Source organism: Alosa pseudoharengus, unplaced genomic scaffold (genome assembly GCF_046254945.1).
Source record: "Alosa pseudoharengus isolate Yale_2024_CS ecotype anadromous, Long Island Sound unplaced genomic scaffold, YU_APseudo_1.1 YU_APseudo_1.1_scf_17, whole genome shotgun sequence".
In the NCBI taxonomy this organism is placed as follows: domain Eukaryota; kingdom Metazoa; phylum Chordata; class Actinopteri; order Clupeiformes; family Clupeidae; genus Alosa; species Alosa pseudoharengus.
Window position 1 is genome coordinate 25,218,902 of NW_027468640.1, and position 27,566 is coordinate 25,246,467.

At 42.3% G+C, this 27,566-nt stretch overlaps 2 protein-coding genes across 2 annotated transcripts; one reads left to right on the top strand and one right to left on the bottom strand.

The window, feature by feature from the left end:
* Positions 1-1,049: 1,049 nt before the first annotated feature.
* Positions 1,050-15,024, bottom strand: mmp14a (matrix metallopeptidase 14a (membrane-inserted)). Its single transcript, XM_076289057.1, has 10 exons — positions 14,461-15,024; positions 6,920-7,068; positions 6,636-6,758; positions 6,057-6,364; positions 5,699-5,860; positions 5,182-5,318; positions 4,270-4,408; positions 3,877-4,027; positions 3,571-3,686; positions 1,050-3,223 (listed from the first exon to the last, which is right to left on the bottom strand). Exons 1-10 carry the CDS (start codon positions 14,557-14,559, stop codon positions 2,898-2,900), a joined length of 1,710 nt encoding a protein of 569 aa, XP_076145172.1. The 5' UTR covers positions 14,560-15,024; the 3' UTR covers positions 1,050-2,897.
* Positions 15,025-15,569: 545 nt separating this feature from the next.
* lrp10 (low density lipoprotein receptor-related protein 10) lies at positions 15,570-27,078 on the top strand. The gene is made up of 10 exons (XM_076289058.1): positions 15,570-15,650; positions 16,398-16,579; positions 17,045-17,077; positions 17,675-17,813; positions 18,179-18,369; positions 18,541-19,028; positions 20,707-21,140; positions 23,945-24,139; positions 24,433-24,562; positions 25,081-27,078. Exons 2-10 carry the CDS (start codon positions 16,531-16,533, stop codon positions 25,729-25,731), a joined length of 2,310 nt encoding a protein of 769 aa, XP_076145173.1. The 5' UTR covers positions 15,570-15,650; positions 16,398-16,530; the 3' UTR covers positions 25,732-27,078.
* Positions 27,079-27,566: the final 488 nt, after the last annotated feature.

Genomic DNA, 27,566 nt, shown 5'->3' on the forward strand with positions numbered 1-27,566 from the left:
CAAAGGATTTCACCTGTGGAATGAGGAAATCTTTTCCATTTCAGTTCCATCCAAGTCTGCTGTATGTGACCTACTGTGAAGTGAAAGTCCAGTCAAACCAAAAACATAAACCAGTGCTCAATGATTTCTGAGTTCGGGTTTTGCCCTCATGAGTTGGGTTTTCAGAAAGTGGAATTTTTGCTCACAGACATCATCATTTATTGGGTACATTTTCCACTATTAAAGTGAATTGCCAGTGAAGAGTTGGCAATTACAAAATGGGCATCCAAGGTATGTGCAAACACTGAGAAAGGATAAGGAAGACAAGTTTGGACAAGTTTGTAAGTGATATATATTCAGGCAAACAAGATTCAACTTAAATTCAGAGTCAAATTCAGATTCAAATCTAGATAGAGAGAGAGAAAGAGAGATATTGAGAGAGAGAGAGAAAAAGAGAGAGCGAGAGACAGAGAGAGAGAGGGAGGAAGGGAGAGGGAGAGAGAGGATGGAAGGAGTGGGAGGGGGAAAAAGAAGAGAAGGAAAACAGACCAAGGATGTTTGCGGTGACTGGAGTGGTTTTAGTTAAAAAGCCTCGTAAAAAAGGGAGCCGTTTTTGCAATGTGGTTGAAATGCATGGGACAGGAAAGAAGACTACAGCAACTAGATGGAAACTAAGTAGTCTTTCTCTTCTTCATTTACAGAAAAAAAAGATGTAAAGACACTTAGTCAAGAAGCGCAGATTTTTAGAATTTTGCATATTCCAGATGTTGTCGGCAGAATCCACCAGGAGGAAAACTGTTCTCTGAAAGCAGTCATTCAACAGACCTCGTGTCCACAGTCCACAGTAACCACCCACAATCCACCCAACCACCCCCATTTCTGAGAAAAACCATGACACCTCACCATAGCAAGAGAGAGTGGGAGAGAGAGACAGTAATGGGGTCAAGACAGAGAGAAGGAAAAAACAACCCTTTTGAGAGAGTGGGAATTCATGGATGTGTCTGACACCACAAAAATAATTTCTCAGATGCTAAAAAATTTGGGGGGACAATGGGGGGGAGAAGATGAAATTACGTTTAGAAAATAACTTTATTTTTTTGCATTCATAAAATACAAAAAGATTGTAGCAAGCAACAACTTGGTCCCTTCCATTAGAATCGTTATAAATATTATTACCATTAACATTGCTATAAGCTGCTTCCTTCGCATTTTAATCTTTCTAGAAAATACATCAGGCTTTAAAGATGTAAATTGTTGTCATCACATGATTACTACCAGGAACACAAGCAGGCTTCACATAAAGAAACCCTCTTTGCTCTCACTTGCTCATACATCGCCCAATGGAGCAACATGATAAAAGTTTGAGAGCAGTTTTGAAAACTGCCATGGAATGCCTCTGTCCAGCAGGACTTGCAATGACACTGATAGAAATAAATTTAAGAGTACAAAGTGGAGAACAATTAAAAAAAAAAAAAAACAATACTCATACTAGCCACAACAATAGCAATAGTAGTACAAAACAATAATAACAATAATAGCAAAACACACAATGTACTTCAAATTGTACCAATCGAAAATGCTCTACTCTGAGAGGAATCCATTAAACTGGGTTCAATCAGGAACTGATTAATTCTCTCCACACAACCATCCTCCTCGCTGTACAAAATGGCTGCCACGAGGTCGCCTCAAAGAAGCAGAGAGAGCAGGGGTCTGATGGAATACCATCCTAGCCTGACGCATGCTTTGATTTCAGACTAGGTCTAACAATTACATCATACTGGATATTAAATAATGGTTAATGATAGTGTTACATACCCATTTGTTTAGCCATTTAAGTCATAAAGAGGAATAGAATTTATCTAATCCAAATTCATTTATTTTTTATATTCTATTTTATGCTCCTCTCAGTTCTGATTTCTTTTAAAGTAAGTGCTTGGAGTTTGCTTGGAGTTGGGGAAATTCTTCTTCTTCGAGTTTAGACATGTAGTAGAGTATAAAGGGGTCTGGCAGAAGAATCTCCCCCAAAGTCCCTCTAAGGCAGTCCTCGCAATGCACCTTTAACAGTGCATACACATTTTTCTCACACATTCAGTCAATTAGCGGATATTCTGAAAAACGTGCTTAACATTAGCTTGCTATCATTCAATGATAGCCATAAAAGTTCTCATTCATAATGCTAACCTGTTACCATTATATGTATGTGACAACAAAAATCCGTACCAAATGTGTTTCAAAAATTGGTCTCCTTCAAAACATTCATGTTGAGACACACACAGGGTGTCCTGTACAGCATCTGAGGGGAAAGTGCACTGAGGGATGAAGATATGGAGCGAGCGCCTCCTCCTTCTCCTCCTCACCATGCTCTTGATTAGCAAATGGCTAATGGCTTCAGGGGTAATTTTTACGAGAAGCAAAATGGGGGACACTTTCTGAAGTTGTCTTATGAAAAGATACAAAAGTACAAAAGGAGAATAAAAGAATGCTAACTATACAGCAATACAGCTGGAGTCAAGTTTGAAATAGAGATGTCCAGAAAGGAACAACGGCAGGCAGTCACTAGATGAGAACCTGATAAGAGATATCTCACTGAATACCTGGGTATCCAGTCTTTGCATTTTCTCTCTTGTGTGGGTTTTGTTCAAAGAGCCAGGAGACATAACTGTACAATGTAAATATATAAACATACAACAGACATCTTTCTTTGAATCAGAAAACCTCTTCTTGTCTTTGACCCCCTTCCTTAGCCTCTACAAACCCTATTCAAGTCGTCAACACCATCCCCCTTTTCTTGCTACTTTCCCCAGTACCATATCCTTCCATTCTTCTTTAAACTACCCCTCACTCATCCATTATCACCCAACTCATTTGTCTTTCCTGTGTATCTAACCTCTCGCTGGTCTGTGTCGTACCTTCCCTCTTTACACCTTGTCCAGTAGGGACCTGTGACAATAAAGCAAGCGGCGAGGGGTGCCGTATCTGCGGAAGAAGAGCAGAGCTCCCAGGGTGCAAAGCACGCACGCCAACAAGAAGAGCGGGATCACCACGACCGCAGCACCAGCCCCGCCCCCCTGGGACTCGTCCATCTCGATGATGATGACCTCCTCGTCCTGGCCGTTCTTCTTGGGCTCCTCGCTGTCGCAGCCCATCCAGCTGCTCAGCACGGATTTGGGGTAGCCGGACTCCACCTTCAGGTGCTGGTTGTTGAACTTCCAGAATTTATTGGCCTTGTAGAAGTAAGTGAATGCTGGGGGGGGGGGGGATAGAAAGCATGATTAGATATGATGGCACCATGGAAAACAATGTGGAGAACATTATTCATCATGGCACTCATTCGTCCATCTGCCTGAATCTCCTTTTCTCTATATATGTCCATATTTAACACCAACACACACACACACATGCACGCACACGCACACGCACACGCACACGCACACGCACACAGACACAGACACAGACACACACACACACACACACACACACACACACACACAAACACACAAACACACACACGCACACACACACACACACACACACACACACACACACACACACACACACACACACAGTCAAGTTGTGAAGAGAAGCATGTACCTCCATCCTCACTCATCATGGCACCTCTGGGGTTGTTGGGAACTCCTTTCCACACACTGATGGGTTTGGGGTAGTCTGCGTCCACTGACTGTGCGATTTCATTAAAGCGGTAATACCTGAGAGACGAACATAAAAGAAAACAAGTAAGTGGGGCGTGCGCAAAAGGATGCTAAGGGACAAAATAGAAAGAGGAAGAACAATTCAGCGTCATGTGAGGATCTGACTAAGCGACACACTTATCTAATTTTGAAACTGCGGTTTCTCACTGCGGCTTCTCGTCTGTGCTTGTGTGTGTTTGCCACTCACTTGTCTCCCCTGAAGAAATATGTCATGCCAGTAGGAGTGTAGAAGATCGCAGCGTCCAGCTTGTCTTTGGGAAGCCCAGTGCCCAGTTCCTTCAGACTCTTAGGGTAGCCTTTCTCCATGGTGTACTCATTAAACACCCAATACCTTTGATCTATATGTGCGGTGGCAAAAGAAATAGAAAACAAATGAGAGGTGGAATGTTGGGAAATGAACGTTCTAAAGAATATCTGGAATTCAACATAGAATTTTAGAACCTTCAATTGTTGCAGAACGGAATCTTATGTTAGAATGTTCAAAAACCTACACCTTTAAGGGTTAAAGACGAAGAGCTAGGCTATGTCTGAATCACTAAAAACAGATGTTGGTGAGATGAGCTCTCATTGAGGGACCCACCCTTGAAGAAAACAAATTTCCCATCGGAGCGTTCATAGGCAGCATTAATGGTGTCTGGCAAGCCCTTGAAGATGTTTTCAATGAGCCGGGGGTATCCTTGCACAACTTTGTTGCCACGCACACGCCACAGCCATTTGTCCTGCATCATGGAGAGAACAGACACCGTTACAGGGAATTGACACCAAAGTCAAAACCTTTTTGAAGCGCTTTCAGTCGCCCATTTGATTCTATTGTTATTAGTCTACCAGTCTATTGTTAGCGATAGAATTCGATTCGAATCGGCGTATAAATTAACACCGGCAGCACTTTACGCACGTATTACGCCCATTGCAAGTAGAGGAAAGTATATTTTAACGCTTCACTTCTATTTTAGAGCGTATGTGAAGCATACATATTCCCAATTCCCGGCTTCCATCCTTGTGCCCTTGAGCAAGGCACTTAACCCCGAGGGACAATAGCCCGTAATATAATTGACAAGGGCTATTGTTAGTCACTTTGGATAAAAGCATCTGCTAAATGAATAAATGTACATGTAAAATGCACACATAGACAGCACATGGATAAGCACATTGTTGTGTCACGTGCAAGCAGTGAGGCCGTGTACGTTGACATTTCACTCTGGCTTACGTCTGGTTTACGTCTGGCTTATGTCTGACTTATGTTTGACTTATGTCTGGCTTATGTTTGGCTTGCGATCAACATTTCGAGGTAAAGCTTCTACTGAGCCAATCTCTCACTTCAATTCTCCAGATAAGGATGAATGAATGCATGCCAAGGAGATGAGGCCCACATCTGGCAAAGATCCAGCCTAGCTCTGCAGCAGGCCCGGACCTTATCTGTCTGCTATCCCCACTGCAGGGTGAACTACTGTCTGGACCGGAGTCAACTTGGTCTCTTCGCATAAAGTCTCACCTTGAAGACAAACATCTCTCCTCTCAGCGTAGCGATGGTATCAAAGTGACCCTCACAGACATCAGGGCCGTGAGTGGGCCTTCGGTCAGGCTTGCGGGTGGGCTTCGGAGGAGCGGGCGGTGCCCCAGTCCTGGTTCCTGTGAAAAGAGGTGAAATCAGTCCTTTCTGAAATCTTAGCACTCAGTGTGCATGAACCTTGCCCCAGGGGTGACTAAAAGACCATTTACACCAACAAAACTAACAATAACGGCAACGCTCTAGCTAATATGAATGACAATATCCGCACATGACCTATAACAATAACGAACCCGCATATCGTTGTAGTTACAGTTATCTTTATTTATTGTCTCTCCCTAGCCAGGTCTTACAAAGGCAAACAGAACAATAAAACAATTTAAAAATAAGAAGAGTACAAGGGACTATGCAAACTGGTAAGAACAAACAGCTATGACTACACATTACACACAGAACAAACAGATAAACAAAGAAAGGAAATTGAAATAAAAACATTACTCACCATAGATCTGCTGGATTCCTAGGCGGTCATCGTCTGGCAGTTCAAAGTTCTCTGTGTCCATCCACTGGTAGAAAGGTGCCATGATGGCCGAGGGATTATTAGAGTGCTCAAGACCCAGAGCATGGCCAAGCTCATGCACAGCCACCAGGAATATATCATTACCTGGGACAGACGGGGAGAGAGAGACCATGAGAGAGAGAGATAGAGAGAAAGAGACCATGACAGAGAGAGAGAGACCATGAGAGAGAGAGATATTTAGAGCATTCTACATTTTTTAAATGTACAACCGTGTAAAGATTCAATTGTGTAGTCTCTGAGCACATTCTGGCCCACCATGAGTTAGCCATGTATTGCTTACCCCCTTGGTCCACATTGCCTGTCGTCCATGGCTCTGCACTGTCAAAGTGAGTGTCGCCCCCAATGCCTGGTCCAGGGAAATAAGCATGGGCCAAGAATCCCCCTTCACCATCAAAAGGTGTACTGTCACCATGGAAGCCCTCAGCGAAGAAGAGCATGATATCTGCAAACTTGTCAACTTTGCCCTTGATGTGGTTGTAGGGGATCTCGCGGAACCGGAGCGGAATCACGTTTTCCCACACCCTAAAGGCCTTCCTGATGGCCTCGTAAGTCTCACGCTCTCCTACTTTTGGAGTGTGGTTCTGTATGCTGAAATGAAGACAGGGAGATGGATTCATTTTATTATATTTACACTATAATTTGTCTAGTTTATTACATTGAGTCTACGTATTTTATAACATGTGCAACATTCTGCATAGCTGTGGATTTTAATCGTAATCAACTGCATATTCACATTATACTTTATTTCAGACAAAAAGTAATAATTAAACTCAGCTTACTGGAACCATATGTTTGGTCCCAACCTTCTTTGCCATTTTGCATGTTAGGCTTTGATTCTATAAGAGGACAGGGCCCTCACCTGTAAGTGATCTCTCTCTTTTCCCACTTGAGGCCCTGTATAACGTAGCGTTTTCTCCTGAGGTTGCTCTTCAGCTCGGATCCAAACTTATCAGGCACACCGCAGCGAGGCCGCTTCATTGCCCTGCAGAAAACACAGCGGGAATGACACCCTCAGCACATTTTATAAAACAATAGGCAGACGGTGCGATATACCATGAGAATGTCACGGTCAAGTCTGCAGGATCGGATCATGAGTGGTTTGTGTTGGCTCTCTCCAATATAGCCTGAAGGTTTAGCACTTACGTCATGGTGGCGGGGTCGATAGATCCCGTGATGGTGAGCCCGTAGAACTTCTGCATGGCGGAGATGGCACTGCGGATGGACTGAGGGGAGCGGATGGCCTGAGCCCGAACATCGCCTGGCGGCAGGTAGCCATACTGCTGCAGCCACGCCTGAGAAAGACAAAAAGTCGGAAAATATCAGGAAGTCTGTTTCATTGCTGGGAAACTTGTAAGAAAAGGGTTCTCTATCATCTGCTGGTGTACTCAAAAAACCTTACTCAATCAAGTATTTCCACTTTTGGAGATGGAGTATAGTATAGTATAGAATAGTGTAGTGTAGTATAGTGGAATATCTATACCAATATAACTCATATATCTCATTCATGTCTAATGTACATCGTCAATAATGGCAATAGTTTGACTTAGGTTTTATTTAATATTTATATTTTATATTTTATATTAATATTTTCATAACTTCATATTGTATGGCATATGTGTAAAATGCATATATCTTTATGATTTTGATCTGTTGTATGCATCATATTCAGTGTCAGAGTGTCACTTCTTTCATATTGTTCTGAATGCCTGCATTTCAAATTCCATGACTTCTAATTCTACATCCTCTACATGACAAAATGCAACCTTGCGCCTTGTACAAATTCCATGTAATATGACCCAAACCAGATATCCTGATTTTTTAGCGGTGCTGTCACAGAGCGAGCCATCATACCCACACGGAACACAAAGCTAATCCACAAGTAGCACCCATGTATGTATGAGATGGAGCACATTCCATTGGGATTACCGCCCAGTGCTGACACAGTGTCTAAAGGACTCACCACCAAATGGGAGCTACAGGCAGAACACCACTCATCAGCCATTAATCATATGAAATTATGTGTGTGTGTGTGTGTGTGTGTGTGTGTGTGTGTGTGTGTGTGTGTGTGTGTGTGTGTGTGTGTGTGTGTGTGTGTGTGTGTGTGTGTGATGCTTTGCATGCTCAGGTTCTGCAAGCCTGTACCAGGTCTAAAGGGGCATACCTGAGGCTGATTCATCTGGTTTCCTTTGTATCTGACCTGACCTGATGTTTTCCGATAACAACGTCTAACTGCTGATTTAGTGTCATTAACTTAAGCCTTATTTATATGCCATTACGTATCGGTGTATATGTCAAGAGAAGAGACTGAAATGTGAGACAGAAGTCATAGAACTGAAAGCAATATTAGTTTATCAGCATTCTGTGTTTTACATCTTCTCACTCTTTCTTTTGGTCATATAGAGCTCTCACTGGGAACCACCTATGTTTATCTAATGATTTCTATTTGTCTATAATGCAGTAAGAGTAGGTTATTATTTCCAGCCATACATTTTTTCAGATTATAGCCTCTGCATTCCCTTTAAAAATGTATATTGCCAACAGAATAACATTGATATTGCTGTAATTGCTGTTCTGTACCAAAATAAACATATATTTGCTTGTATATTTGCTAGTCCCACAAAGCAACTACATAGACCAGATCTATTACCTCCTACTCTAGATATTAACCATCACATATTATCCATCTGTCAGGTGCACGCATAAAGGACCCCTTTGTTATACTTATGTCTACTGTTAGAATTGCGACCTAAATATATTAAGGGGGAAAACAGGCAAATTAAATAAAAAAGAATGTCATCGTACCCTACAAAGAACTTGGCATGGCAGATGACTTGTGGTGTGGGCATTTTTGTGCCGTATATAAAGTTGGGGGGAAGAACTAAGAGTCAACTACAGTGCCACGTAGTTCCATTCTCTGAGTCCTAGAAGACTGTTTATGGCACTATTAAGACTATGCCATGCACTGTGTACTCTTCTGAACCATAACAACAAAGGAAAACTTGTTTTAAACCTTTCCACAGAGAAAATGTCGACTTCAGTCCAGCGACAACAGTGAGCTGTTTCTGGAGAGGTTTTTGTCTGAGACTCATATTGCAGAGAGGTGTTACAAACTAAAAGGAAAGGCAGGCCGAAAAGGTCAGAAAGGAAGGAAGAGCAAGCACATTTCATTTTCACATGAACATGAACTAGTTTAATACACCAAGATAATAAAAAGGCAGCCACGAGGTAACACCAGGCAGTAACTTAAGAAAAGTTTTTTCTTTTTGCATTAAATCTGTCGCTGATCAAAAAGTGATTTGATGGCTCAGCATTGTTTTTCATGGTCAGAATCGCATAGTATTTTTGTATGAAGTTAATAACATTTTCCGATCGTCCTATCCTGAGTCTTTAATGCCTTTTAGAGAGACTTAAGACCTATGCAAGGCTTCAGCAAACATCTCAACAGCTATTGTGTGGAGTTTTTTAATAACGCCTCAAGAGGCACAAAATTGCCATGACTCAGTCACTGGCAGCAGGATTACATGACTAATGGTCACATGTAGCTGTTGGAGGCTTCAGAGCTCCAGATGATTTTAGATGAGACTGAGAAGATACAGGCGTTATCACCTTGTGAGACAGGCTTTAGACAGTTTGTGTGGTTACGTGAAGTATGGCAGTCATTTGTATTGCTGTCTTGAAAATATTGGTCTTTGCCAGTCATTAAAATAAGCGGACCACGCAAGTCAATCGCTCCTATTAATTAATGACTTGAATTTAGTTGAGAAATGTATTTTAAATGTATTTTTGAGACATTTAAAATTGGGACACTTGACAATTGTGACACTCTCTGTGACCGCACCAAGAATTCCAGTGTAATCATTGTACTTTTATATATGGCCTCAATTTGAGACAAACCTCTGATGTATTTGTATGAGAGTGCCGGTTGAATGTGTGTGTGTGTGTGTGTGTGTGTGTGTGTGTGTGTGTGTGTGTGTGTGTGTGTGTGTGTGTGTGTGTGTGTGTGCCGTGCCATGCCGTGCTATGCTGTGCTGTGCCTTTCCTTTTGCAGACAGTGCCTCTTGGTTCACCGCAAATGCTAACAGCAAAATTAAATGGAATTTCTCTGTAATACCACAAGTATGACAGTTTTACAGTCCTCTCACTGCTCAAACCCATCTCCTCCTCACAGGGATCTCCACCATTCTGTGCTGCACTCACCCACTCAGTCTAAGAGAGTGTAAAACGTTTGTTTTCTCTTGAGTGTGAATATAATGGTTAATCATAGCTCAGTAGAAGGCGGGTTAAGATATTAATATTATGGGTGAATAATGTATGATGTTGGGGGAAGGAGACGATTGGTTGATGTGAGTGCAGGGGTGAGGAAGTGAAGGGGTAGGGCACAATTGAACACCTTCAGTGCTTTACTGTGCACAGACATGGCCAAAGCAAACAGGTCTGGGGAGAGGGTGGAGGTGGGCTAAGGTCGAACAACAAGGCTCAGTTATACGCAACCACTGTAGATTTAGGGTCAGCTCTTTTTTTTTCTGACTCATGGTCTCCCTAAATCTCTCAAACACACAGACACACACACACACACACACATATAATGACACAAGAAATCATCAGAAAATTCCTCTGGTTTTGTGACCCCATTTTTGTCAGTAGGAGTCAGACCCTAAACTGGAGTGGCAACCAAACCTCTTCCTTTTGTGTCATTCCTCTCTCTCTCTCTCTCTCTCTCTCTCTCTCTCTCTCTCTCTGCCAGCCTAATTCGTAGCTCCAGCACGGGGGCTCTGGCAACCCTCTAAAACCACTCTTTGCTCTGTCACTCTGCGTTGTCAGATATCTCCTCAGGCTGCCAACATCAACTCCCAGAACCCCCGTCTGCTCAGGAACTCCCTGCAGCCGCCATCAAAGGTGTGCTTTATGGCTGGGCTTACGGAGAGTAAGGCCAGCCGTGTATGTGAGGCCGTGATTCAGCAGAAGCATGGTTAACACTCACAGACTGGTCAAATCTACAGTCCTGGACAAAACAGTCATGTCTACAGAGGAACGTTTTTGGGTGGTAGTGTGCTAATAGGGCTGTGGACGTTGGAAATGATCAAGGCTTAATGCAGGGTCGTTTGTAGTCATTTTTGTAATACAAAAGATACATACTTTTTGACATGATTTTTCTATTTTCAAATTATCCAACTGGATCCAATTGAAGTTATACATTTTTGTGAGTGTTTTTTTGTGTGTGTTAGTATTAGAGGAGAAGGTGACTAACTATCCAATAACTAAAACCTCATGCCATAGTTAAGAGTGAAGAGTTGTGTTTTTGTGTCATAGAAAGAATCTTTGCTTTTTGGTGTTTTAAATCGTATTTCTTTTGAAAAGCTTTCCGATGCTATATCACCATTTGCCCTGAAGAATCAGACATGACTTTAGCATTTACATGGCAAGAGTGTGGAGGTAAATTGAGGAAAATGTGATCTAGAATACATTAAAAACAAATAGCAGTGTTTTCTTCACTCACCCACCCCCCTTTGCAATTCCCTGATAGGGTAAATGAGTCAGTAGCTAGATTAACTTTCAATAATCTTCCAAGGTCTGCCTTCAAGAGACATTAAAACGTAGCTAACATTAGTTCAGATTTCACCATGCTTGTGTTAAGATAGATTGTGTTAATCCCTAATCTAATAATAATGGTTTTAAATGTATACAGGTGTGCTGTTGAAGTCTGCTTGACAGCCCTGTCAATAGAATGTTGCAGTATAGTCTTTGTGAGAGGTTTCACGTGTCTCTGTAATGAGTTGTGGTAATTATGTAGGTTGGGTCATTGGTTATGATTTATCGTTGATTTCTTGTCAACATTCTGAACAAATCTGTGTAGAACCTTATGAAAATCCCATGCAAATATCAATACCATCTATAAATTAGGGAAACTCCGGTGTAACAACAACCTAGGGTCTATTTTTGGATGATAACGAGTGTAGGCCACATTTTTGTTTGGGACCAAAATTACTTGAATAGACTTTCACCAGACAAGATGGCTGCCACTGGAAGAAGAACAAGATAGTGCACTGACTGCACAAACAATCATTTTCATACCCTTTCTTTACACTAACAAAGGTAAAAAAATACTTCAGTTTGTCTGCAGAGACTCTCCATAGCATAGACCTATACTGATTATTTTAAGCCTAGTTCATGGTTTAAAAAAAGCTATTCATTTTGACATAGCGAAGTTGCCCCGAAATGCTGTATTCAGTTGTAAATGTATATTACTTAAAACTTCATCAATATATGTTGTTTTTTGGTCCTAAACGAAAATTTACACTCGTTATCATCCACAAATAGACTAGGAATTTCCCTTAACATTGATTTGATCTAATTTGATCAAGGAGCAACAACTGTCAAGTAACGTGGATAGGTGACACCTCAACCAGCTCACGGTTGCATATGATACAGTCAAATAAACAAAATAGTGGGTAGTGTACTGTACTGTGAGTGAACATAAACAAATATTGATGGCTTGGTGTGCCATGCATTCTGAAATGATAATGTCCATGCATGCCATATATTTATAGAGATTTCAAAAGTAAAGATATATATCATTGAGAGGAAATCAGAACCTGAAAAACTGCTGCAAAACAAATCCTGCACTATTAATCATAACACCAACAGGACAAAGGTGATGACTTAACTTAAAACATTCAGCCTTCCATGCGATTATTGAATGTGATCTTCAAAGTAGAAACATGCTTGAACAAGTACATCAGAGGTGCAGAGAATCACATTCAACTGTCTGGCAAGACTCATTGGCAAGGTGTTGTGTTGAAAATGTTTCTCCTGGCCAATATTTTGTTGGCCTCTTTCACTCTCTCTCTCTGTCACACACATACACACACTGGGAGGGAGAGAGAGAGAAAGAGAGAGAGAGGCGCAGACAGACAGACAGACACAAACATACACACATTAGCCCACCCACCCATAGGTTTTTTTGTGGTTTAGGTGTTTTTAAGTTTTGCTGTTTTTTGATATGCATAATTCTAAATGACATGGTAACTGTCAATGTCCTTCGGAAAGTTTTGTTGCCACCAACATACCATTTAGGCCATTTCACTTTAAACATCTGCTATAAAGCTTTAAGAACAAATATTTCCACCAAAAAAGTAATGGTGAAACCATTGACAATGAAACTCAATAAAAGGGCTCACCATTTTTATCCAAAAGTAGCAAGCTAACTAGTTCAAAGCTAATGTATTCATCTGGCAAATTGGCAAAGCTGAAGTTGTCTTTGAACTGATGATTGGCATGTTGTAAAAGCTGTACATTTTTAGTGTGGTTTCTGACAAGGGCCAAACCAATAGCCCAGGTGTCTCCTTTCGATGTCCCTGGGTGAGACCCTGGGCAATGTAGGGACATATTAAGGGGTAAAATGAACACAAACTGAGAAACGGACTGACTGACTCAGTTGTTCCCCTATGATCTGTGCCAACGGAGGGGGAAAAAACAGAAACACAATTTCAGTCATCATTGGCTGGACCTCTGTCTTTTACACACACACACACACACACACACACACACACACACACACACACACACACACACACACACACACACACACACACACACACACACAAGCGCGTGCCCACACGCACGCACGCACACACACACACACACACACACACACACACACACAAACACACAAACACACACACACACACACAGCCTCTCATTGCAACTCTGCACTTAGATAAACTGTTTTTCTTTCACTCTCATTCTACCACACAAACACACAACTTTTGACAGATATTCAGTCATTTTGGCTGCACATCTCCCAGGTGAATGGACACTAATAGCCCGAGCTCTTTTCCTCAAGACTGTTCCACTTTTAAGGCCTAGTATCATTTGATTTGAACACAGATGTCATTCTACCAACCAGGGATATAAAGAAGTCATCATTATTCCCCTGTCTGTGAACTTTGTATATGTATGCCTATGTTGCAATAGGCCTACTACCTAAAAAGGAATTTCCTAAATAACTGCTTTATTTGTTTCCATTGCAACATACTAGTGTTAAGACAGTGACTCAAATGCTGATCACTAGTCGGGGATTTAGCATGGATGGGGAAATTACTGCCATAAGCAGACAGATTTATATGTACTTTACTGTATATGCCATGGTCAAAGGTAGAGGCCATAAAGGATTATTACAGTCTACACATGCTATGTAATTATTTGTGCAATTTCATATTCTTACCCCCCCCCACACACACACACACACACACACACACACACGCACACACACACACACACTCCTTAGACTTAAGCTGACCACATCTGTCTGGCTCACCTACATCAATGGCAAGGTCACTATGACTCAAGACAGGACATTATTAACTCCTTGTGTCATTTAGGTAGGCCTAACTAATGCAAGGGAAAATGAGGACTGTCTGCATATCTCACATCTCTCACTACAGGCTATATTATTTTGTCTCCGTTTGTCATCAAGACAAATAGTACACGCAAGTCAAAGAAATCAGAAGCAAATCCTTGAAATATGTTTGTGGATGAAGCCTAAACATGTCTCTAAATTGACTTAAGAACTTTCAAAAATCAAGTTGTTCATATAGCCTTGGAATTCTTTTAAATAGGCTACGTAAGAGCAGAAATTGTGCATGAGAGCTTCAGGCAAATATGACAATTAAGGAATAGCTTACCTCTGGTCTCACTTCTCCGTCCGTCGTTGCTCCTTGGACCAACAATATACTTGCCAGTGCACCGAACAATAACCTCAACATCTTCAGCCGATATAACATTCCAAATGGTAGCCTAAAAACTGTCCAAAATAAGTGACACTCCCAAAAGTAGTGGGGAAGAAATTTACATTAAAAGTTTATGCGGCCGTGGAAACAGCGAAAAAAAAGTCCTATTTGCCAGAATTTCTCGTTTTGTCCGTAGGCAATATTATTCCAACACCTGAGTGATGAAATTAGCTATTAAAGCCAGTTCACGTTCCAACACCCCAGTCAATAAATATTTTAATGGGTCTTCATGGGGAAAAAATTTACTTGAGTTATCCTATATGCCTACAAGAATAGGCCTAAAAATCCCTATCACATACAGCATTCCAGTCTATGGTGTGATATTAAATCTGTCAGCTCAGTTTAAGTTCCATTCTTCACCGATTGTCTCTTGTCTTGATTGTCTCTTGTCTTATTTTTTCGTCTGCCCTGCTTAGCTGTTGACGTGGTTGTCTACTTCAGCAGAGTTAGGAAGAGTGGTACCCCCTCCTCTCTCTACGTCTCTCTCTTTCTCTCACGCACACGCACAGGCACACACACACACACACACACACACACTTTCTCTAACAACAAAATGCAAGGCAGGTTAACTAGGCTATGCTATGTTTAGTTAGCCTAGGCCTACCTCAACAACTTAGTTGCCTGTATGTACTATTCCTTGTTATCACATGTGAGATTGAAGGATAAAAAACTATCTTATATTGTCTTTTTAATAGCAATAGAAACAGGACTTGCCAGCTGTGCTGGTTGCCGCTACACCTAGCCTGTTACTGACACCTAGCGTTAGTTCTGCTGCTTGCACAGACTGTTTTAGGCAGTGAGGAAAAGGGAAGTGAAGTCAGTAGCTGTCTGCGGTAGCTGTCATGCTTGGCTGCAATTGCAAACAATTCAGTGGAGAAACGTGTTTACAACACTAATCATTTTGATGACAATGATGTATAAATGTGAACACAGTCTTTATATACTATAATCTATAATGCATTTGATGTTAAAATCAAGTAAATTTGCAAAGGAAGTCTCTTTGCCCCACCCCCTTTCTCGTGTCACTCAAGACTAAAGTACGGAAGTTGAGTAGGCTACAGCGAATGTCAACAAAAAACGATACGGTAAATACAGCCACATAGTGGTACTGCATAATTATATTTTTCTACTTTATTCTACAATTCAACTTAACATTACACAAAGCTTAGAATGAAAGAGTCAATATATGAATGTTAAGCTGAAGTAGAGATACCAAGTCACCTATGCTATGTAAAGTTTGCCAGCTCTCTTGACATTGTAGCTAGCTAGCCTAACAAAAGACGAATGGGTTAGAACCAGCTGGCCAAGACAGAAGTTTTTAGGGTGTTGGTAGGTAGATGGCTAGCTACGATAGTTAGCAGTCTTTGATCATATGAATTTGAATAGCTAAGTGTGAAACAGATCTGGAATATCGTGAAAACTGAGCATTTGGCATTTCGTGACTTATGTTAACCGAGTCGTCACAAAGCCTATGACAATTTGGTGTTAAACTGATCGAGGTTTTTGTTACTGTTAGCAGCAGGAAGTTAGCCGGCTAGCCAACCAGCTAAGTGCAGACTTAAACCAGAACGCCGTTTACGTCATTGCTGGGTAGAATCATAATACCAGGAAATGGCTGAATCGAGTCGGAGCATTCTGTACTTTTTAATTTAAGCCAACTATGAAGATTGACAACTGGCCTGAATGGTCCTCTCTATGGCTCGTGTAAACTCTGAGGCTCCAATTATAATTTCGCATTAGTCGTGGATGATGATGGGTTATTCTGAAGTCACACTTGGGATTTTGAAGACACTACGGAGCTAACATTTGGTATGTTTGTCTTGCCTGCATAGACGACGTTCTCTGTTTCAAGTCAACGAAGAGGACGCTCTTCACGGTGGTCTGGTGGAGGACCAGTCCAGTCCTCCGTTTTGGACCATCGAAACAACAGTTCTTCGCTATTTTCTTTATGTGTGTCTTGGCGACATGTCTGTCTCGATCAATTTGTGGGTTCTCAACTTGTTATGTTGGACAGGTGAGTTTGCTCAACATCGACATTCTTAGACCTGTGTCAGATGACAGCAGGCCCAGCACTCTGTCTCAGTTACACTAAATCGACACTTCATGTTAATATGCCGTTCTTGTAGTTTTCCTATTATAGAAAACGTTCACAGATTGCGTGACCCATAAACATATTCCCTGATATTTTAAAATAATGTTGGTAAAATATTGATACTAGCGCATGTTATTAGGTTGCGTATCAGATTTAACCGATAGGTTTCTCTTTTTCATAGAGATCAGACAAAACCAGTCAGTTTTCACAAAATAGTTTCAATGTGCCTTAGCCATTATGTGGATGTGAGAAGTAGCACATTGCAATTGAGTTGAAGCATTGTTTTCTTTGTATTTTAATTAGAATCGGATGATACAGTTTGGCAGTTAAAAACTAGGCTATACCAATATGATGCTTATCCAGTGTCTCTGTTTTTGTTTTTGGTAGTTTCAAGTAATCTGGACCTTGCAGCCAGTTCTGGTAAGACATTGCACTCCATTACCTTTGTTCTTAATGCGTTATTGAATGTTGAATTGTGTGAGTAATTTTCCAGTGACAGCCACCTGTCTCCTGTACCCTGCCTTATCAAAGTTTATTGCAGATCTATTTTGCTACATTCGCTTTCATTTCTCATATATGGCTCTCTAGTTCAAGATAAGAAATAAACTTAAGGTTGTTATGGACACTAATGGTACAGTATCACAGCCTACTCACAAGCTCACATTTATTGGTGCCTTAATCAGGCCACCATCCAGAATTACACTTTAAAGCCAGGACTTTTTAAAAATAGAACCATAACTCAAATATTGTAGTAACACAATACACGTATGAAGATGCCGGCCACATAATGGAATAGTCAGAAAGAATGAGAATTAAGGCCAATGCCCACGTCAAAGGTTAGAACCCCATTACTTTTAACGGAGCAAAGTCAACTGGCAGCGTCTGAGGTGCGTCAACACCAACGTTTAGAAAATTGTTCTATCTCTTGAGCGTCAAATCCATAGATACGAATGTCGTCGCCAGTGGGCATTGACCTTTACAGTTAGGTGTGCTAATAATTAGTTCTTGTCTCCCCAGTTCATTTTGAGAGGTCACTGAAAGTTCTTCATGACAGACAAGGGGAAATTCGCAGCACAACTCACCACACGTGGCCCCTCCGGACAATCAACTATAGCTGGATGATCGTGGCAGCCATAGGGGAACCTGTGATCATAAGGTAATGACTCTAAATCTAACCAATATTCATACATATCCCTTAGAATTATAAGGGGGTTTTTTTGTCAAACATTTGACAGTTTTTGTCAAAATTGAGTTATTGACATATGCTTATTCTGTGACAACTTCATAAGGTGAGGTGTTTCTTTAAGTTGTATGTATTTTTGGACATTATATAAAGAGGCTTGTTCACTTATCAATATAACTATTGAATTCAAAACTTTAAAGCCCAATATCTCAGAACTACTTAGAATGTAGATAGAACCTTATAATTCCAAGGTGACGATATGAATGGCCGTGATGCTAGTGGATTCAGTTGTCTTTGTCGTCATTATAATTATCTTTTTTTTCCCTCCACCTTTCAAGCTTCTCACATTTTTCTATCAAATGTGGGCAAGACTGGATCACCATAACCTCCTCCACCAACAAACCCTTCTCTCTGTGCGGCCTGCAAAAACCTGGACCAATCGAATTAACTGGGGGAAACGTTACTGTGACTCACCACTTCCTCCCACGCTACAATCAACAATCATGGTTTCACCTGTCCTACATTAAAGGTACTTTCCATTTGAGATGTTCCTTATTTTGTAATAGTGTACACTGTACGGTGTCTAGTGTCTAGAGAAATCTAAATGTCATGTTTAACCAGCTACAGTATGCTCAGTTTTCACATCTATCGAAATTATTGGTGAAAATGTAGCCTGACGTTCCCTCTGATGTATCTCCAGGTTCTGCGCCCTGTGCCTCCGAAGAGTTCAGGTGCCTGACAGGGCATTGTGTGCCTGTGGCTTGGCGCTGTAATGGCCAGAGTGAATGTTTGGGCGAGGAGAGTTCCTTGGGCTCGGACGAGCAGGGCTGTGACGACGAGGAGTACTATGACAACGTAGATGAGGGTGTCCTGACGACGAGGACAAGCAAGACGACCACCACCACCTCTTCCCCCACTGCCGCCATGACGGACGAATGGTGGCAGGTCCGAAAGACCCCTGGCGTGATGCCTGGACCACACAACGGCACGTGCGGCGGAGTTCTGCACAGCTTCTATGGCTCGTTTTGGCCGGCAGCATGGATGGTGCCCCCTCAGGAGTGTGTGTGGACGGTGGATCCCCAGGACCCTCGCCCCCTGCGTCTCCAGTTGCAGATGTTGGAGCTGGGACCAGGAGACACGATCAACATCACTGACCAGGGACATGGGACAGGCCACATCATCAAAACGGTAATAATAATAATAATAATAATAATAATAATAGAATTTTGATTTATTTAGCGTCTTTCAAGATGCCCAAGGTCACTTTAAAAAAATAAAAAAAAAGGAGGGGTAGGGACGGGGTTAGAGGCCAAAGGCCTAAGAGTCTTTTGAACATGCCTAGGGAGTGGGCCTAGGAGTCTTTTGAACATGCGTAGGGAGTGGGCCTAGGAGTCTTTTGAACATGCCTAAGGAGTGGGCATAGGAGTCTTGAACATGCCTAGGGAGTGGGCCTAGGAGTCTTTTGAACATGCCTAGGGAGTGGTTCAGATCCGGTTACTCTCACAGGACCAATGGTCCCAATTCGGTTATTTTAAGTGATGATGCAATAATAGGCTAATAAATCTTTTTCCAGGTCCAACGGCTTTCAGAGCCGCTCGGTTTTCTACGTAGACAGTAACATAAAAAAAATATTGTTATTCAATGTAGCCTTTAAGAAAATTGTCATCCTACTACTCACCTGTTGCCTCAACCTAATAAAATCCTATTTTTGGCGAAAGCCTGCACGTAGCCCTTGATCGTATCATCTGGCTGCACAGCTACAGTAATTGCTCTGTTAAAGTTAACTGATTTTGTTTTACCCTCAATAAAGCGGAGTAATGGTGACAAGATTTAAAAGTTGCAAAAACCGGCTGGCTGCGATAGTAAACGTTTTTGACCAAAAAGCTGTTGGGTCCGTGAGGTTTTAACAACCGAATTGGGTCACTCTGTGTCAGATCATATAAGATCGTTGCTGCACACTCTCAGACTCTGTTCAAGCCTCGTCTATATCATGAATGGGTCCCAAAACCAAGGTCTGTCAAATATTTCTGTTCAAATCCTATGGCTTCATATTTAGTTCTTGATATTCAGTTGTATAGCCTGAAAACACATTATCAAGGAAGGCATCTTTAGGGCATTGATATCTTGAAAAGTATTATTCATAGCCAGCCCAAACTTTGTTGGTTGGAAGACAATGTACTTCGTAAGGCTGAGTCATTAAAAGTTTGTGTAGTGTTTGTATAGCATGCTAATAGATTTTATGTAAGGTCCTAAATTTGGAAAAAAGTGCAAAAAGAGTGATATTGGCATAAACTTGTTTTTATACCCATTTCGTATCAATCATTACTTTTTCTGTTAATACAATATTGTATTAATGTTTGATGCCAATATTTAAGGTCTCAACATGCACATGGATAAAACATTTTCAAAGGATAGCTAGTAGGAAAATTAATATCACATTGAGCTTTTGCAGATGGCATTTAGTCCTACGAAAAAGATCAAAAAATGCAATCACACCTTCTTTGATCCTGGACCTGGATCTGAACACTGGAGTTGAACAAATCATTTTACAGGAGTTAGTTTTGGGACCTTAACATAATAAAGACAAACTAAAGACAAACGGAATGACCCTATTAAGTGATCACACATAACTTGGAAGCGTGACATGTTAATGGAGAAATGTAATGGGTCCACATCAGAAGCAGAGTCCATATGTCTCAAATCCTTTGCAAAATGTTGTGTACAAGTCAACTACCTGGCATAGTCATACATCAGTGTTCTAAAGAAACCAATTAAGAACAATAGTGAGTTTCTAAGTGAACAAGGTTGTAAGAAATGCCATGGATTTAATACGATATTAACTTAGGTCCAATGTCCTCTTTGACAGATCACCTGTGCATCCAACTTCAAATTGTTGGAGGTGGAGTCCCACACCGGCGTCCTCTCACTGATCTACCACACAGTGCCCGCCTCTGAGGGGCGGGGCTTCAACGCTACCTACCGCATCGCGGGCTACTGCCTGCCGTGGGAGGGCGTGTGTGGGGGCTCGGAGGGTGGCTGCTACACACAGAAGCAGCGGTGCGACGGGCACTGGGACTGCGCCGCCACCGGCCGCGACGAGGAGGGCTGCATGGGCTGCCCGCGAGGTCACTTCCCCTGCGGCGGGGCGCCGGGGATGCCCCACAGCTCGGGCCACTACGGGCGGCCGGTCTGCTTCACCCTCAAGGACCGCTGCAACTACCAGCTGAACTGCGTGGACGGCAGCGACGAGAGGGAGTGCACCATCTGCCAGCTTGGCACCTTCCACTGCGACACGGACAGGTAAGGATTGTGTACGATACGATACACGATACGATGCAACTTTATTTGTCAGTTTGTGCTGAAATTCTTTTTGCATCCCTGCGCAGCTCATTTAAGGATAGGAGGACAGAAACAATATATACATGTAAGACATATAGCATCAATAGACTGACATGTAGACATACATGTGGGACATAAAGCATCAACAGACAAACATGAAACTCAGCCACACATGACAGTATCAACAGACAACCATGTATGTGTATGGATAACAGCTGGTACATTGGCTGTGCAGGAATTCAAATTCAGTAATTTGCCATATTTTCTTTTCAGAGCTTCCATAGTTTGCCACATATCTAGAATGACTGAGATATCAGTTTCCTCCAGGGCCTCTCAAATAGTGTTAATTTCGTCAGACGAGACGAGAGGAAATATGTTCGTCAACATTTTTTTCCTGACTAAGACGAGACGATGACGAGACGGCAGTAATGTCCTGAAACACTGACTAAGAATATCTTAAGATGCATTATTGTTGATGAAAAAAGACGAGACTAAAATGTTTTGCATGAAATAAAAACTAAGATAAAATCTCTCTTCATTTTCGTCTACAAAATGAGAAGACAGAATATCTAGCTGTTACGTTTTCAAAATATTCCGAATGAGTTCATATGCAACAGCTTTCCTGTAGGCTAGTCTACGTGCTGTTGCTGCAACCCTGTGGCTGCAACACGAAACTACATGGAACAAGAACACTGGAGATTTCTGCCAGAGCTAACTACCTACGCTTTATGCCACAATGCTACATACCCAGAAGTTGAAGCTTCTCACATACAAATTAACATCCCCCAGAATGTCCATACAAAAATGTTCATCATGTAATGTCAACTATTTAACTAGTTAGACTGATGATGCAAAGTTTGCTAGCAAGTAAGCTAATATGGAAAGTTCACTAGCAAGTTAGCTATGGCTAAGATGGAGAGTCTGTTTGGGGAATGTGTTGTGTTTGAGCGCATATCGCCATCTAGCGAGGCGGAGTAAAACATTAATACTTTGGCCTACGACTTTTTCAGTTTCAGGACCACTTAACTAACCCTAGCCAAAAAAAAAAAGATTAGACCTACTTCAACAGTAGCCTATAATTAGTCTACACAATAGGTCTACTCACTGAACCACCTTGCTTATTGTCTTTGCACTTTGCTTATTGTGTGGATTCATACTGTAGCGATCTCACCCTCAGACAAGATTCACCTTTGGCCAGGACGGCAATTTATTGGAACAGGATGACTCAAACACAATCAGACAACTACATAGGGCAACACAGGGGTAGTCTTAGCCGCACATGCAACACACAATAAGGGTTTACCACACACATCAACATGAGGATAAACACATGAGGTACAACCAAAGAGACTAACACGCTAACAAATGCACAACATGGTAAACGTAACTACAACTATTATAACCGACATTACACATTCTAGCATTCACTCGCACTGCATTCTGGGAGACACTCATTCCATGTTAAACATGTACATCCACCGACGCTACAATACTGTGTGATTTAAACTGGCATGATCTTACATAGACAGTGTTGCAGAACTGTTTTTACATACAAGTTGGTTCAATATTGCAAACAACTCATCTATATTATATTTTACCACGTCTGCTCGCGGACCACTTGGGATAGCTTGCGGACCACCAGTGATCCCCGGACCACACTTTGAGAAACACTGGTCTACGAATATGACAGTGGTCCAGTCAAATCTTTTACTGTCTATGGTCAAATCCCAGCCGAGCTATAACTGTAGCTCGACTTACCTGTGCATGTAAACATACTGACTGACAAAAAATCAGAATGAGTAATTATAACAGACGAGTAGCCCTGTGGACACACAATATTGTTGGAAAATTGAGATGTGTGAAACACTATTTGACTCAAATGGTAATCAGAAATAATTTGTTATAAAAAAAAGACTAAAATGTGTTGACTAAAACTGACTAAGACTAAGATGCCTTTAGTTTTCTTTTGACTAAAACTAGACTAAAATGACGAGACTTTTAGCCGACTAAAACTTGACTAACAAAAATTATATTTGAATGACTAAATATGACAAAGACTAAAAAGGACATTTCGTCACAAGACTAAGACTAAATTAAAAATAGGTGACAAAATTAACACTACTCTCATCAATAGATTTGTGTATGTGCACGTAGGCTATGTGTTAAGACTTGGCATGTAATTGGTACAATGATATATCTGCCATTAAAACAAATATTAAATCTCTGGGTTTCACCTGTCATATATTAGAGGTCCTTTCCATTTTAGATGTTCTTTATTTTATTGAAGTAGAGGACTGTGTCTAGTGTCTAGAGAAATCTGAGTGGACCATTGCCACACTTAAAGCTGCAGTTGGCAAGTCTGACTTTTTGAATGTTTACAACTCTCATGCCCCTCCCCCACTACCACCAAGCACCCTCTCATTGAGTTTGTGCTCGTCAGTGCGCACCAGACTGCACCAGACTGTGATTGACAGTCAGATCTCACACAGCCCTGCTCCGGGAGCTGTGGATTTTTGCGAAACAAATAACAGGCCCTAGGTGGAGGTAGAAGTGTGGGTTTTTTTCTAAAACCGGCTGATTTATGTTGTTCTGTTGGAGCATAGTATTGGTTTCAGTGAATATGATCAAAAAAATCTTGCCAACTGCAACTTTAAAGACCTTGCCATCATATTTACACATCACTATTTTACATTTCTCATGTTTGACCAGCTATATATCTGACATAGACAAAAGATTAAATCTCTGGGGTATGACATGTTTTCTAGGTGTGTGGTGGAGAGCTGGCGCTGTGATGGCCAGGCGGACTGCAAGGATGGCACCGATGAGATGAACTGCCCTCTGACCTTGCCCCGAAAGGTCATCACGGCCGCCACAGTGGGCAGCCTGGTGTGTGGGCTGCTCCTCGTCATCGCTATGGGTTGCACGTGCAAGCTTTACTCGCTACGCACTCGGGAGTACAGGTACCATACACAGATCTGATGACTCTGTGCACTAAACTCTACAGTTAACACAAAACCCAGATAATGGGAAGTTGCTTCTTCTCCCTCCACAGAGAAGTAAATATGCTTTAGCTTGCCAGTAGATCTACAGTATGATAATATGATATGATTGTGAATGGTTCTCCTAGTATGTGGATTTGTTTCCGCTTATCTCCCTTCCCCCTCAGTCTCTTTGTTTGTGTTAAATTGAGGTATATGTTTGAGAGTGAACCTTCATTTCTGTACTCTTTCTCTCTTGTGATTCCCTCCTTCAGTATGTTTGCTCCAATCAGCCGACAAGAGGCCGAGTTTATCCAGCAACAGGCCCCTCCCTCTTATGGTCAGCTGATCGCCCAAGGGATCATTCCGCCAGTGGAGGACTTCCCCACCGAGAATCCGAATGAGGTGAGATGGAATAGGATTAGTCACATGATTTTTTTTTTTCATTTAATTTTGATGTCAAGCTTGATAAAAGCTACTGTGACAAAAAACTTCTTGGAGTGAGTGGAATGTTGCAACAACAGTGGGTTCCGGTTAAAAATCTGAAAGTATAGGGGGCAGCTAGCTACCGCGTCCATACCATGTTTAGGTCCAAGTGCCCACGGGAACCCAGGCTGGAGTCAGACCTGCGGTCATTTCACAATCCCACCCCATCTCTCTCTCCCTTCACTTGCTTCCTGTCATGCCTCACTGTCCTATCCGAATAAAGGCAAAAATGCTAATACGTATAAAAATATACTTTAAAAAAAAAAATTGAAAGTATGAAAGAGCGCAAAATCCAATCCGTGGTCATTTCCTGACCCCACCCCATCTTCACGGTCCTATCAGAATGAAGGCAAAAAAAGGCCAAACTTTTTTGTTTAGAAATACTGAACATATTTCACTGTTCTCACCCATTTGATATTTGTCTTTTGCTTTGGCAGACGTCCTCGCTGTCTCTCCGAAGCATCCTCCAGCTTCTCCGTCAAGACAACAGCTCCTCGCCCCGCCGTCGCCGTCGTCCCCGATTTGTCCGGCGGGCCATCCGTCGCCTGCGGAGGTGGGGGCTCATGCCCAGGCCGACCCCCAGGCCCTCCCAGAACGCCGGCTCCGCGTCCACCAACCCCACGGAGGCCCCAGCCGCGGCGGGCTCCGAGGCTTCCACCCAGGCCAGCCCAGGAGCCTCGGCTGTGGCCAGAGAGAGCACCAACCAGCCACTGCCCCAAAAGGCTGGCCTGGTCGTGTCGCAGAGTGACCAACAGCAGCAGCAGCAGCAGGCACTTCCACAGACGCCCCAGCAGACAGCCCAGGTCCCAGTCCCTCTTCCAGCGTCCACCGCCGCCCCGGCCGCGGTCCCCGAGCCGTCCCGCAGTGTTCCGCCGGTCATCGCGCCCCCCAGCAGCCCCTCCCTGCGGTCCATCTTCCACTCTCTGGGGTTAAACATCTCTCTGTTCAGGCCCAGCCCGGCCCCCTCGCCCCCCTCCCTCCCCCTCTCGGCATCCCCCTCCTTCTCCTCTTACTCGGAGGACGAGGTGCTGCTCATCCCGATGTCTGAGGATGCCAACTCAGACGATGACGTGCCAATGCTCACCTGAACCCTCTCTTCCGACACCCCCCCGCTCTCACATCATCATCCCCCTAAATTATGAGTCCCAGCACTGCGGGGTACCATAATGCACTCCTGCGCTGGCCTTGTGCCTTCCTTCCTGTGTACTGATGATTTTGCGATATTGCATAGGATTTTATTGATAAGAAAAAAAAGTGTCGTGTACGTGTACATAAGTGTGCACGTGAGGTGAAGTGGGCTGCATATGTGTTTCAAAACAAACGTTATGAGCAAAGCAGATCAACTTTGCACAGAGGATCAGACGATCTGCCTCCCTGGAACGAGTGTTTTATTTCCTGACTTTTGCTACTGATGTAAGAGGTGATTTAATGATAGGGTTTCCTCACAATGTATTTTTAAGCTTATGAAAGATGATTTTGTGTCTGTGTATGTGTATGTGTGTGTGAAAGAGAGAGAGAGGATCACATTTATGCTGGCCTCCCAAAAACAGTATCCAGTTATCAATGACTAATAGTCACTTAAGTGCCTTTTAATCAGCCTCTCACAGGATTTCACAAATCACCCATGAGATTATGTGGACTAAGACACAACATGTTTACTAACACATGCACAAATCTTTCCCGTTATCAATGAATTACCCCCCACCCAGCCCCACTCCCCTTCACATACAGACGGAATGGAAGAAGGGGCACGCTTTGGGTGAAGTTGTAATATTCACCCATTAACGCTGAAGAGGCACGCTAGCTGTATAAACTTGTGGACTTGGCTATTTAGCTTCCTTAGTAGAGCACTTTACGTCCAACTGCAATGCAAACCACCCCACATAAAGTCTGCATGTAAGTATCGGCAGGCTGGAAGTTCTTTTTTGGAACCAGTCAAAAATGCATTCTGTCTCACCACTTGTATATCGGCCTGCAGATAAGTGTGTTTGTGTGTGAAAAAGTTACTTGTGTGTAGGAAGAAATGTGACCTTGCTGAAAAGATACTTCCTTAATTATTAGTAGTGGGCTTAGTCTGACGAGGGATGAATTACCAACATCCCCATATCAGAGTCATTCCCTTGCCATGCCAATCATTTTGTACAATCATTCTGAAACAAATGACGTACAGTGAAGGAATGAGATAAAACTAGATGGTGCCATACTTATCTTTAAAAAACAAGTGGCAAACTGTTTTCTTGTTGTTAAGACTTTCTAGTTCTATGTTTTCAAACCTGGTGTATTAACTTCTTTTTCATTGAATGTACATTATTTTTAGTGGTTGGATTGATTGTAAATGCCATAAATGGGGGGAGTAAAAAATATACATTTATGTGGATGAGGCATGTGCTAAAACTCCACAACTTCCACTGATAAAGATGATTTGCACTTTTAAACGTACATGGCGTTTTTTTATTTACCCTCGTCTTCATTGTTGTCTGTGTGCATGAATCTGGCCTCCCACACAGTGGAGTGAGTAAACGTCTTCGCCTCTGATTGTTGGTGCAGGATGAAGAGGTGTGAGGTGAGACAGGAAGTTGGACGTTTTGCTGTGAAAGACGGTCAGGAAATGACTCAATTAGCATTTCAAAGAACTGGCATTAAAAGCATCATGGATCACACTCGCTTGATGTGAGGAGTTAGGCGTATGGGGGGGGGGGGGGGGGTGCTCTTCTGGGCTACAAATGGCTGCAAAGACGAGCGACGTACCAGGCGTCAAGGATAACAGGTGAGCGATGTTCACTGTAACTGAAACCGTAGATATTCGTGGAAATATTCAGAAAGTTCAGGATTACAACGAATTATTAAATGTCAGTCATTTTATTGGGCGATGGCAGGGAATGCTTTTGCGCTGCGCATCATGCACCCCGCCCCTTTTGGAAAG

Bases quoted from the DNA above. Each gene is read 5' to 3' on its own strand.
- mmp14a (XM_076289057.1), bottom strand. From the start codon at position 14,559: ATGTTATATCGGCTGAAGATGTTGAGGTTATTGTTCGGTGCACTGGCA. The intron at 6,759-6,919 runs GTAAGTGCTAAA...TGTTTTCTGCAG, and splicing joins ATCGACCCCGCCACCATGAC to GGCAATGAAGCGGCCTCGCT. The intron at 3,224-3,570 runs GTACATGCTTCT...CCCCCCCCCCAG, and splicing joins CATGATGAGTGAGGATGGAG to CATTCACTTACTTCTACAAG.
- lrp10 (XM_076289058.1), top strand. From the start codon at position 16,531: ATGTCTGTCTCGATCAATTTGTGGGTTCTCAACTTGTTATGTTGGACA. The intron at 18,370-18,540 runs GTACTTTCCATT...ATGTATCTCCAG, and splicing joins TCACCTGTCCTACATTAAAG to GTTCTGCGCCCTGTGCCTCC. The intron at 21,141-23,944 runs GTAAGGATTGTG...CATGTTTTCTAG, and splicing joins TTCCACTGCGACACGGACAG to GTGTGTGGTGGAGAGCTGGC.